This window comes from Osmerus eperlanus, chromosome 23 (assembly GCF_963692335.1).
Source record: "Osmerus eperlanus chromosome 23, fOsmEpe2.1, whole genome shotgun sequence".
NCBI lineage: Eukaryota > Metazoa > Chordata > Actinopteri > Osmeriformes > Osmeridae > Osmerus > Osmerus eperlanus.
This window is the reverse complement of record NC_085040.1, coordinates 5,436,357-5,449,574: the sequence shown is the minus strand read 5'-3', so window position 1 is coordinate 5,449,574 and position 13,218 is coordinate 5,436,357. Positions and strand designations below refer to the sequence as shown.

The following is a 13,218-nucleotide window of genomic DNA, read 5'->3' as shown; positions in this document are numbered from 1 at the left end:
GGGACCAAAAAGTGTGCGTGTCTGTTTCTGTGTGTGTTTCTGTGTGTGTTTAGACAGGTGCACAGCAAAGCCCTGTGCACGGATATGCCTGAGTGCAGAGAGGGGGAACAGGTATAAGGAAGAGAGAGAGGGGGAGCTGGGGAGAGATGCTGATAATACTCTCCTACCCCCCCACCACCAACGTCCCCCCTCCTCCTCCCACCTCACAATGAGGTGCACACCGAGGTCAGAGGGAGGCGGACTGGGTCAAGGTACAGACCCCCCCCACCCCTCCACCCCTCGCCTCTCTCTCTCCAAATTCTGCTTTTGTTGGACCCCACCTCATGAGTGTGTGTCCGCTTGGGCAAGCACACATGTCTGGAACGAACCTGGGCTATTGTACTGGGAGAAAGCTGGCACTGGGATTCAGGAACACACACACACACAGAGGAATGAGGGCACTTCCACTCTCACAGGCATGCACAAACAATGAGCGAACACGCAAACACTGACACACGCACACACCGTTAACACTCAAGCACTCCCTCACTTTTACAGGAAACTGTGCCTGCCCACAATCCATATTCAATCATTCAGTCTACTGAAATACAGACTATATTCAGCCTATAGTATATAGAGTATATGTTAGTATTCACTCACATGACATAACATACTCACATGCAAAATACTTTACATCTTCTGCGCTAGTCTTGGTTGTTTGGTAGGTTTCTTTATTTAGCTAGTTAGACCATTACATCATGAGTGAGAGTAAGGAAAGAGCTGGCATTGTAAAATGTCTTCAAAAGCACTTTGGGGGGAAAAAAGTAGTGAAATAGGTTTTCCATTCGCGTTCTAGTTTTTAGGGGACTTTTTCCATACGCGCATGCACACAAGCACACACACACACGCATATGCACACAAACACACACAACTGCGGCCTTGGGACTAACGATGCCATGGTCACATGACCATTTAAGAGTGTCACTTTCGCACGAGATTTCCTGAGACTAGTAAAAACACAATACTGTACATATTAAGGATTTAACACTTGTTGTTGGGTTACCACAGGCAACAGCGAGTTTGTCTCCTGGAATATTAGTTGTGATTCGTCTATCATAATTAATATGTTTCCCGCTATGACACAATAGGGGTGAGGTCAACACATCTCTGTGGTTGGACCAACCAGAGAGAAGGGGAAGTTCGACCGACCAATAAAACGACGCCTCAGCAAGTGACACGCAGCCAAATGCGTCTTTAATACCACAGCAAAGTGAACCGCACAAACAAATCACAAATCACACCAAGCAGCTGGATGGATTGACAGGGACTGAAAGGCTTCCGGAGGACTGGGAGCACATGGGCTCTCGGAGGAGAGCGTCGGCCTGCTGGATGTGTGCGAGAGAGCGTTTCCCTTTTAAGCTAGCAAACATTTGACTTGGCCTTGCACAGTGGAGGTCTGGAGTCTCCAAGTACAATAGGAACTATGGGTATTGTTTTAGGTCGGAGTGGCTAGGGGTTTGCTGGTCTCACACACACACGCTACATTGAAATGCACTGACGTCGGCAGATGCACACACGCAACATGTACACGTCTCACGCGTGTTCTCCCACACATGACTATGTGTATCTGCGTGTGTGTGTGCGTCTGCATTACTGTGTACATTTCTGGCTGCTCCTCAGACACAAAAGCCAGAGCCGAGACGCGTATATTTATCTTAGAGAGTGCTGAGGGAGGAGGAGGGGGGCTCAGACAGACAGAGCTGGGAGAGAGAGAGAGAGAGAGAGAGAGAGAGAGAGAGAGAGAGAGAGAGAGAGAGAGAGAGAGAGAGAGAGAGAGAGAGAGAGAGAGAGAGAGAGAGAGAGAGAGAGAGAGAGAGAGAGAGAGAGAGAGAGAGAGAGAGAGAGAGAGAGAGAGAGAGAGAGAGAGAGAGAGAGAGAGAGAGAGAGAGATGAAGAGAAAGAGAGATTTTGACTTCTCAAAGCCTTCATTGGGCAGTCCAAAGGGCCGGGTACCGTTCACTTTTAAAACTCGGATACAAGATACAGTATGAGACACATATACAGAGAGGGAGAATTAGAAAGAAACAGAGAGTGCGAAAGAAAGATAAATAAGGGAAATGAAACACAAATGGGGCTCGTCAGAAAACAGTGTGTGTGTGTAGTTTTATGAAAACAATGTGTGTGTATCATCTCTACGCCTCAGTTTGTCCATTAGAGTGTGTGTGTCTGTGAGAGACACAAAGACAGAGACAAAGAGAGAGAATCAGACAGACCCAAGTCTGTGCATCTGTGCACATTCTTCAAGTACAGTAAAGCAGCTCTGAGGGGGAGTCTGTTTGCTCATGTTTGTGTGTCGGGGTGCTACGCTGATTTGGGTTATGGAGGAGAGGGGTAGGAGGGGTGTTTGTGCGGGGTGGGGGTGGGGGGGGGGGGTCGATGGGGGAGGTTGGGTCCCTCCAGCCAACGTCAACACAGATGGAAATCATTTGTGTTTCAGCAGCAGCCGGCCTGCCTTCATTCTCTCCTACAGAGCCGGAATGGAGCCCCAGTCGCTCACATACCCTTTTCTGTACCATGCAACTGCACACGGTCTAAGAGTGTCTGGGTTGTTTCATTCTGGACTGTGCTAAGAACATCAAAAGTGAGCGGGTTGTAGAAAGGAAGGCTCTGCCTTCCCTGTACACACAGACTACTAGCCCATCTTTTGATGCAACATATTTGTGTGTGATGAAAGAGACAGAGAGAGAGAGGCGTGAAAGAGAAGGTGAACTCATCTGATCCCAAGAGGCTTCAGTTGGCCTCTGTCACTGGGAGCGCCTGTTGGCCATTACAACTGTCTAATCGGTGGCAGCTGTGTGTGTGTGTGTGTGTGTGTGTAACAGGGCGTACAACAGTGACAACACTTCTTTTCCTCGCTGGCTGACACACTCACTAAGATGTATGAGGTGAGGGGAGCAGGGATATCACCATCACAAGTTCCTCCAGAGTGTGTGTGTGTGTGTGTGTCTCTTGTTCTTTCTTGGCACTGAGAGCTACTGTGTGTGTGGGATCCCGAGAAGGAACCTTCTAATGAGGACGAGCAGCTTCAAAGTCAGCAATTTTAGTAGAGTAGAGTAGAACGATATACAATAAACGTGTTATGTGCCGTTTCATTTTCTTTTACATTTCCATCTTTTCTCCGCTCACTTCATAGGCAGTCTGTCTCGCTTTTGCTAACTGCCAAACACACACACACAGTTAGTTGTAGGAGAAGCCTGGAGGACCAACATTCTCCAATCTGATTAACGGATATCCTGTTGTGTCTCCTGATACTTAATGATGTTAGGTTGTGCGTGTGTGTGTGTTGTGTGAGGGTCAACAATAGTCAGCCCTGCAGCAACAAACTGTTATTCTTAGCAACGCGATAGCCTAGCCTGATCAACAGTCTCTTTCTTTGCTAACGGCTAGGCTAACCACGTCGTACATGTGACTGTCACGCCCTGTGTGTTGACAGAGGGCATCTGTGTTAGCATGTTGGCGTTGCAAAGCACAATGTCATATGACATTCCTCAGGGATGCTACAATAACATTCAAGAATGACAACGATTTTGACGGAAAAGCCATTCGCAGGTCGAGTTTCACAGCTACTTAAAACGCCGTGCTAGGCACGGCTAAACATGAGATCCAATATAACAACCTTTTTATATTCCTTGGCCTTTATCCTCTTAGGCCTTTTCTGACCTTGGTTTAACATTTACTGGAACGAGGGATAGAGCGAGAGAAGGAGATCTCTCTTTCGCGCTCCTCTCCTGGACAGCATTCTAGAGGTCAGCCTGGAGATGTGATGAACGCTCCTTTCAGACGGGGGAAGGAGGAGGGCGAGAAAGAAGGAGAAAACATTTGAGAAAAACAGAGGATGTGGTAGACTGAGAGAAAGAGAGGAATACGAAAGAGAGAGAGAGATGAGAAAGAGTGAGGCGAGAGACAAAGCGAGATTCGAGAAAGAGAGAAGGAGAGAGAGAGCGAGCTCTCCCCGAGTTCCGGGAACTCTGTAACTTGTTTCCAGACACACACCAGGGTCAGAGGAGAGGAGGACAGAGGTGGGATGTTTCTAATTACAAACTGCACTGTAAGGCCTTGTGTGACAGTGTGTGTGTGACTGTGTGTGTGTATGTCTCAAACGTGTTGCCATCTGTGTCCAAGTATATGTGTGTGTCTCACTATCTGTCTTAAGAGTGTGTTGCCATCTGGGTCCAAGTGTGTGTGTGTGTGTGTGTGAGACACTGAGGGGTGTAGAACAAGGTGTTGTGACTTGTTGTCATGGTGATAAGCTTTAGGAGCTATCTTCACAACCGCCTGGTTTCCATCAGACACACACACACACATATATATTATTGATGACTGTCAGGCTTGGAGACATGTTGCAGCCACAGCTACCTTCCTGCTGCTTTATAGAGGACTATAAAAACACCCTGGAACCCTTTTCCAGATAGTTAGATCCCAGAATATGATGAGGACTGACAGTCATGTGACACGGTAGCTCACTGCCAAAGGCGTGCTCGCGTCATGGCAACACCATTTCAAAGTGTTCCGTGTTCTTCATGTTCTCTGTGGCAGAGAGTTATAGCTCTGCTATCAGTGGTGACCGTACCATGGCCTTGGAGGGTTAGACTGGGATGTTATAGGCCGCAGATGATGCGTGTGTGTGTGTGTGTGTGTGTGGGGCGGGGGGTCTTACCAGCCAGGGGTGGGGGATCTCTGGGAGGGGCATCTGAGGGGGAGCCGGTAGATTGTTGTGGATCTCTGATTTGAATGATGGCTCTGAAAGAGAGAGAGAGAGACAGAAGAGAGAAAAGAGAGAAAAGAGAGAGAAAGATGAAGGGATGAGAGAGAAGGAAGACGTCAACTTAAAACACAGGCCACAGGTTGTATGAAGGTAGGGGTTGATGCTGTAAACATCTATATTATGTTTATCAAAGAATGCTAATTCTGCAGGTTGTATGAAGGTTGGGAGGGTGTGTGAAGGTGGTGGTTCGGACCTTTAGCAGAGAGGACCCTGTGCAGGATGTTGGCGATGTGCAGCTTCTTCTCCTTGACCCCGGCACTCAGATACTCCCTGTCCAGGAGCTCCAGAAACAGACGCAACTCACACACCAGCTCCTCCATGGCTGCAACACACACACACACACATTAGAATGCTGGGCAGCGGCTTCCGAGTCACAGACTTCAGCTCATGTGTTTTAGCTTGGCTACAGTACCAAGGTACCCGCGGAACACAAATGACATATTTGATTCGATTACATTTCGAAACACAACGAACAGACTCAGAGATAACTGTAGCCATCCGTGGACAAGCTGTTCCGTCAAGAAGAGCTTGTGGTCTTGCAGCTCGACCACAAGCCACGTACGCAGAGAGATGTCGCAAGGCCCTCGTCCAATTGTCGGACCTCCTCGGTCTTATGTAACGTGGAAAAACATACAGACGGATGGGACACGGAGAAGAACTCCCCCGATTGAATTCCAGCGGTGATTTACGCCAGGACAGGAACTGCAGTTGCCCTACAGACGCTGGCATGACACCTGAGGAATCTCAACCCCCAGAGATCCAACACTGAACCACCGTGCCGGAACAATAAACCTTCACCTTTTCCTCACACATCAAAATAACAGGACCGGCCCACGGAAAAAAACATAGCAGAAGCCTGAGGTCATATCTTGTGGACGTGTGAGTGATATGAAGGGGGCATGTGGTGATGTGGGACACTTCATGCTGTGCTTCCAGGGCTGATATGAAGGGGCGACCCCTCACACATCAAAGCGAGAGAGCGTCTGGAGATAAAGGGCACACCCATAAGCCGATAATGGTTCGCTCCTTCCAGCATTAGTGGAGCTTATCGTAAACAGGAGATGTGACTATTATGTTATGAGGGTGGTAACGTCAGAGAACAGCTTATACGAGTGGTTTTACCAGAATATTCCATCTGGATTTTGGTTAGTTAACTAAGAAAGGTTTCATTTGAGGTTATGGGGTTTTTCCCTCAGTGAAGAAACTTGTGCGAGGCTCCTAACCATTCTCATAACCCACACTCACACCCCCCCCCCCCCCCCCCCGGTGAGACGATCCCGCTAAACCCCGCGTGTAGTTCTTGGATGAGTTGTTTGTCGTTTTTGGACTATTCTATTACCTCACTCGACTGACCTTTTCAGAATCACTTAGAGCTGTTTTGAAACACCCATTAGGGCAATGCAGCATGTCAAAGAAGTTCTAACACGATAACAAAACAATAAAAAAATTAAAACTTTGGAATTCGCCCAGCAAAAAGCGTCATTGCACAGGTACATATTTCGCCAAGCATCTGGGATGATAAGTGTTTCCAAAACGCTTGTGGAATGCTGTGACAGGTCAATAACAGATAGCTGATGTGCCGTTATGGAAGCTGGCCTGAAAACATTTTGATCGGTGTGTCTGGCAGAACACAATGTATTCCCCCCCCTCTCTCTCTCTCCCCAAACACTCAGTGGACTCATACCCAACCTTATAATTTACTTTGTGAAGGACTGGGCTTGGTCTTCCAGATAGGCCCCTGTACAGCTACATAAACAGCAGCTCTCACACATTCCTGTCATAATCTTATTATCCTAGGACAGAGGAGAGAGGGAGGGAGGGCTGGAGAAGGAGGGAGGGAGAGAGAGACAGGGAGAGAGGAAGGGGGGCCGATAGAGGAATGGAGGGAGAGGGAGAAAGGTAGGGAGGAATGGAGAGCGAGGAAGGTGAGACAGAGAGAGAAACAGAGTGCAGAAAAAAAAGACTGACAGAGAACAGAGTGAGAGAAGGAGGGAGGGTGGGTGGAAGGGTGGAACAAAAAAAACATTAAAATTATCATAAACTAGTCAGAGGCACTAATGTTGCTCGGAGTTCTTTTTAACTTAATTTAGGTCTATTGTCAAAGTGGACCAGTTACCAAATCCCAGCGGGTGTATAATGACACCATCCGCATGGACCCAGGCCTGCCCTGCTCCACTCCAGTCCAGGAGGGTTTCATTCAGCGTTTAATAGCACTCTGTGAAGCCCTATCCCCTGGATGAATAAAATAAACGAGTTACCTTCGACAGGGGTGGTCAAAACCGAGTGTGTGTGTGTCTGTTCGTGAGCACACACGTGTATGTGTGTGTGGAGGTGTGCGTGTGTACGCGCGTGTGTGCGTGCGCGTGTGCACTCCGGTGCGGTAGAGACAGCAGAATGAGGCGGTGCGGAGCATGCAGGACCACCCTCGAACCCAACCCCCTGAGGGGGAGCGAAAGAAAAACTCTTAACTGAGCAAACAAACCGCCCCCCACCCTCCCCACCACCGCTCCTCCTCTGCCTCCTTCGTCCTCCGCTCTTGTCAACCCTCCCCTCCTCCACGCAAACCCTTCCTCCCATGTCCACAGGTTTGCGAAAGATAGGAAGAAAAAAAAAAAAGACAAGAAAAACAAGTCTTCTCACAATGCTCACACGCGCTCGAACCCACTATGCACACATCCCCAGGGAGAAGATTCAGAGCAGACACACACAGAGCTGCTGGAACGTTCTTTAAGGTTGGGCATCAACGCTTCCCCCAAACTAGCAGGCAAGGGGGGAGGTGTCTGGGAGAGAGTGGGGTTGTGTGTAGGCTTGAAGGATAATGTGATACACACCCCGTTCGGTGTGTGTGCGTTCTGCAAATGCCACAAAGGGTTAAAGGGTTATGTAGACTTGCGTCCTTTCCCGGAATACAGGTGTTCTGACTGATGGCATGCTGCCTGTATATTGTGTGTGTGTGTGTGTGTACACACTTTGTGTTAATGTCTGACAGGTTCTTAAAAAAAGTACCACCATGTGATGATTTGAAGCCCCCGTAGGCAGTGCGTGTCTGTTTGAGTTTGTGTGTGCGCAAGTGTGTGTGTGTGTGTTAGCAAGGCTGATTATGACATGAAACACGAACTTACAGACTAAACACATAAGAGGTGCCTCAGACGCCCTTTGTAATGAGACACACACACACACCACCTCAAATGCTGCATGATTCCCATAAGAAAATGCATCGAGCTCTTTTGAATACTACACCACACTTCTCATGACAAACATCTCCCTCCACTCATATTGAAGGTGTAGTCAACAAGCTGTGCAAAGCCCAACCACACTGTCCCTGCAAAGGCACTAAAACATGCATGTGTGAGGGCGGAGATACAGCATATAATTAGAGACGCCATCATCATCATCATCATACCCTACAGACGTTTCCTCAGATCATAATCGCGTTTCATGACGCCCACGTGTGGAACACCGACATGTCATCGGCATCACGCATCAGGAAGGATCAGACAGAGTCTCGCGCTGCATCCGTTTGGGAGGACCGAGCCGAGCTTCCGAGGGAGTCGGTCGTTCGGTTGGTCTTCCGTTTCAAAGCCGCAAGCGTCAGCCGCACTGATGTGGGTGGTTTATGGTCTGGCGTCATCATGGTTACCGGCTCCCTTTGCCCAACTGCCGCACAAGAGGGCATCGCTCAGCGTTGGCTGTGCAGTGCCCACTCATTTCGAAACCATAAGCGCATATACACACACACACACCAGCCTATTTATCCAGCTCTGTCCTCTATGGCCCCGTGCTCCTTCCCTTCCCCCGTCTGTTTGGGTTGGCACCACACGTTCCCCTCCCTCCCTCCATCCGTCTCTTCCTGGTCTGAGTGAGTTGAGTTTCTCATGGAGTCTGAGTCAGCACATTTCCTCCAGGCTGCCCCACCAGCACCCAGGCCAGTGGAGAGAGGAAGCCCGCTCTTGGTGTGCCCAGGGTGGGGGAAGCAGACCACCTCCCCCGGGCGTTGGGAATGTTCTTATTGGATCCTCTAGAATGTTCACGAATGCGTATAAATGTGTAATTTTTTTACACATCCGATTTCCATCCGAACAGGCAAAAGCGAGCCAAGTGTTTGAACCGAGGGGAAGAGCACCAGACACCCAGATACCTTTTTGAGAAAACGTTTCGCGAACATTTCAGAAGCTCTTATCACAACACGTCCTTCTGGGCTTGTGAGGTGAATCGCTCGCTGGAGAGTGACACACGTCTGATCAGGAAGTGGGACCGGCGACCGTTGACGATGAGAGACGAGTGTCGGCAACGTCCTCTGTAATCACAGAGGAGCGGGGGAGGGGGGGCCGGGGTGGGGGGGGGGGGGGGGGGTGGAGTCTACATGTTCCACTGGAGGCACGCCAACAGCGCACATCACAGGGCGGGCGGAGCAGATTCCTATCATCCAGGTGGTGGACCAGCAGCAGATGTGCTCCGGCCCTCAAACATCCTCAGACGCAGTGTGGGTTAGGACGTGAAATGCCTTCATCTGGGGGGGGGGGGGGGGGGGGCGGGCAGAGGACGGAAGGAGATGGGCTGGAGGAAAGAAAGGGGAGGGGAAGATGAAGAAGAAAAAAAAGCCAGAGAGTGAGTGAGAGAGAGGGGGAGAGAGAGAGAAAGGGAGAGAGAGGGAGAGAGAGAGAGAGAGGAAGAAGGAAATGCAGGCAGAGAGAGTGATGCTCCTCCAGTATCTGTGTTAGGGGATAATAACAGAGCACTCAGCCTAAACCCACACTATGGGGAGAGGGGGCGTGGGGAGGAGAAGGAGGAGAGGAGGGGACTGTGGTTAGCTCTGGCTGGGAGAGTCATCCTTCAAGAGGGATGAAGGGACGGACGAGACCCGCTGGTGCCTGGGTTGAGATAGGGGCAGGGGCGGGGATCCAATGGGGTCCATCATTCAAGCCAAATTGGGATCAAAGCCAAAATGACTGTTGCTCCGTGAGGAGATCTATGCTTCTGTAAACTAGCATGTAGCATAGCTCAGTGGGGGAGAGGAGGCCTCTGCCTAGTAGGGTACCATCCTGGAGCCCTGCAGTCTAGCTTGGTAGCAGGCCAGACTAGCTGCTCTCTGAGGCTCAGAGACAACCGCTAGTCTGGTGAGAGACAGCTAGAAACCAGACATGCTTTGATCCAGACAGCCCTGCCCCTCCCCCCTCCCCCCAAACCAGATTCCAAATCCCCGATTTCTCACTGCCAGACACACCCACGCCTGCAACCCTGCCACCACCCCCCCCCCCCCCCCTTAAATGTATGCATGCACATGCACTCATCTATATGTGCATGGGAAACATCTTTGTGGGTACTTGATGTTGTTATTGTTTGTCCTGAGGGGTTGCAGCCTATTGCCTGGCCCTAAACCCACCATGTTCCAGGACCTCCTGGAAAGAAGCCTGCCCTTAGTCCTGTCACGCTAGCGCTGGTCCCATTTCCTTAAACCTCATTCTTTGTCCTAGACAGACAGGCTAATGAGCTAATCTGCTCATCCTCTTGAAGCATGATAAGCCTATTAAAGAAGGCTAATAGTTCTGGTAGAAATGATCAACACTTTGACATAATTAGCAATTCATCACCGAGCAGGAAATGACTCGCCTTAGACTAAGCTTATGGCCAGCCATTTCAAATAAGATTTTATTACAGTCAAAACGTAGCCTGCTGTAGGACATTCACACTGAATCTCATTACACCTACAGAGCTGTAGATGTTGCCTGTTAAAGTATGTTTGCATTGGGCTCAAAATCACATTGGTTTATAACAGATGTGTCTGGACATCAGAGATGGTAAGGGTTATGATTAGGGGTTTGGAAGGAAAGTCTCTGTGCCCGCGTGCCAAGAAACCGACAGAAGGGGTTTGGTGGCGAGAGTGGGGATCATAAACTCATTCATCTTCATCTCTCTTCTCCTTCTCTTTAGATCCGACTTTCTCCACCACCGAAAGGGGGTCCACTGCCTCCCCGACACATGAAAGCCTTTAAGGATCAATCATCGTTGGGGGTGCACAGTTCTGACAGCAGACATCCTTCTTTCCCCAAAAACGGAACCAAATGGCTGACATGCCCACATCACACACACGCACGCACGCCCGACCCCGCAGCGATTAATGGCACATCATCTTGAGGTTTCCGTGAGGAAAACTACAATAAACAGCACTAAACACATTAACACTGTGAGCTTTTGCCCCCACCCCACCAAATGGCACCTCATAACAGTTCTAAAAGGGACTTGGTGACAAGGAACTCTGTCCGGTGCCAACAGAACTGCCAAAACTGAAGGTACCCCAAGTTAACGGTAAAGCAAAAAAAACTAAACAGGCTGGCTTACAGCTCCTCCAGCCAAAACGGTGTTCTACATTCTCGTGTGCAGTTGGGATGAAATTACATGACTCGACACAATAGTTGTCTGTCAGGACCACACCAAATGTGGAGCAGCACTACGTTGCACAGCTACCTGATACTGCGCAGCTGCTTGCTAGCTGGGGAGGCTAGTGTCTGAGCCAGGGGTTTGTTATTGTACATGAGGCTGGAAGGAACCAAGAGATATGGAGCACTTATGTTGTCACACCAGGACTGTTATTAACCTCAGGCAAAAGAAACCTTGAGTTACCTCCAGGTTGACTTGAAGTATGGCAACAACAAAAACACTTTGTAGTGTGATAGGATAGCCTATAATTAAGAGTAAAAATGTCCCACAATATCATACCTTTATTCATTTAGTCATTTAGAATATTAACACATAATTAAACTGACCAGTCATCTTACTAGACATGCATGTGTCTTTAGGCCAAATTTGACCTCGAGAGAAAAGTTTCTCATAAGATCAGCGAGTCAATTGTACGACTGATCCCATATGCGCCTCCCTGTGGAGGCTGTCACAGAGCGGGTCTGTCCCCAGCCAGCGGGAGCCAGCTGTGCTCGGCCGAGGCGACACAAATCCGTGATTTTCATGCGGGGCTGCTGGACGCCGTAAGGGCAGCCATTCATCAACGTGGTCGGGAATGGTGGAAGAGGGGGGCGGTCTCAGTTTGCAACCAGCTACTCCCGACGCATAATTCCACAGACAACAAACCACGACCCTAATGACACCGTCAGGAGCCAGCGGTCGCCAGCAGTCTTTCCAGTCCAGCTCGCTTCGCTGGAGCCAAGGGTTCTGCCTGCCTACCTCCCCCCGCCCTCCGTCTGTCTGTCTGTCTCTCCGTCTCTCCATCCCTCTCTCCCTCTCTCTCTCTGAGCCGCAATGTGTGTAGGCTATTTGAGAGGAAACTCTTCCTGACTGCAGCACTGTGCTCATTTGGTGAGTTTCCACTGGCAAACGCAGCATTGGGATTAAGTAAAAATAAATCTTGGTACATCGTTCTAAATGTGTCGAAACTGTTCAAAGCATTATTCAATGAACTGTGAGCCAATGGTGTGAGCACAGTGAGTTTCATAGTTCACACCTGGCCGCTTGCAGTAAAGGTTACATTTGCCCTTTCTCTAAAACAATAGACTTCACACGCTGCTTAGGCAACATTGTTAACAAGTGAGAAACAGAAAGTGAGAGACGGAAAAAGCGGTACCGAGTTTATTTTCTGTTGATTGGCTTCTCGTCCCGTCAACTTTTGCTAACTTTGTCTCCCATCTTCTTTTTACAGTCTAAGCAACTCGGCTCTTACAATATAGGCAATGAAATGTAAGCACATGCCGACCAGTTGGACACTCACCCCTGGATGCGAACAAAATGGGATCGCTCCGCATTGTGGAGTCAGACGCATCTAATCCCCCGACAGATCACAAAAGCAGTCGCGTGCCTGGCAGCTGCCGAATATCAATAAAAACAAATCCTCCTCTCCGACACAGTGACCACCAACACACACCAGCCTATTCTCCAACTATAGGGTTTGCTCACGCTCCGACAGCTCGCTTCAGCGTGCGCCTTCAACCCGGCCAACCGGCGAACCGTCCCCTTTTCAAACTTTTCTTCGTTTCTATTCTCCTCCTCTTCCCTTTAGTCCTCGCTTCCTCCTCGTTCCCACTCTCACTCCCACACAGTTCAGACTGCCTGCATGGTCTGCGCGGCTTCTGAAACACAGCGGATCTTGTTTGCCAGCATCTGCAGTCTGTCACGGGGTTGACAGTCGGCCAATTGTATAGGGTTAGTTTTGCCTTGCAAGCTGGCGCGCCGAGGGTAGAATGAACATTAAGAATCTCTCGCTCTCTCTAGCCTACTGGAGAGGGGATAGCTGAAAGGTGACACGGGGCCTCTCCTTTATCTCCGCCCTCGGTCTCGTGTTCCAGGTTGGAAGTGTGCCGTTTAGTTTAGGAAAAAACTGTCATTTAGGCAGGGAAGCCCAGTGCTCCCCCTTTGCTCGGCGGCAGATGGGATATTGAACTCGGGCTAGCTGGCCCCTCGGGACAGGG

The 13,218-nt window shown here is 49.6% G+C and overlaps 1 protein-coding gene across 4 annotated transcripts in view; it reads right to left on the bottom strand.

Moving 5' to 3' along the window:
* The window catches only part of afap1 (actin filament associated protein 1), a 53,714-nt gene that overhangs the window by 21,114 nt on the left and 19,382 nt on the right, over positions 1 to 13,218 (bottom strand). The window contains exons 1-3 of one of the 4 annotated variants that reach the window (XM_062449263.1): positions 12,522 to 12,984; positions 4,998 to 5,126; positions 4,697 to 4,779 (exon numbers count right to left, since the gene is read on the bottom strand). In XM_062449263.1, the coding sequence (XP_062305247.1) occupies positions 4,697 to 4,779; positions 4,998 to 5,126; positions 12,522 to 12,555 (246 nt within the window). In that variant the 5' untranslated portion in view covers positions 12,556 to 12,984. Of the gene's footprint in view, positions 1 to 4,696; positions 4,780 to 4,997; positions 5,127 to 12,521; positions 12,985 to 13,218 lie in introns of those variants that run through there. The other 3 variants (XM_062449261.1, XM_062449260.1, XM_062449262.1) reach the window with 3 other exon arrangements.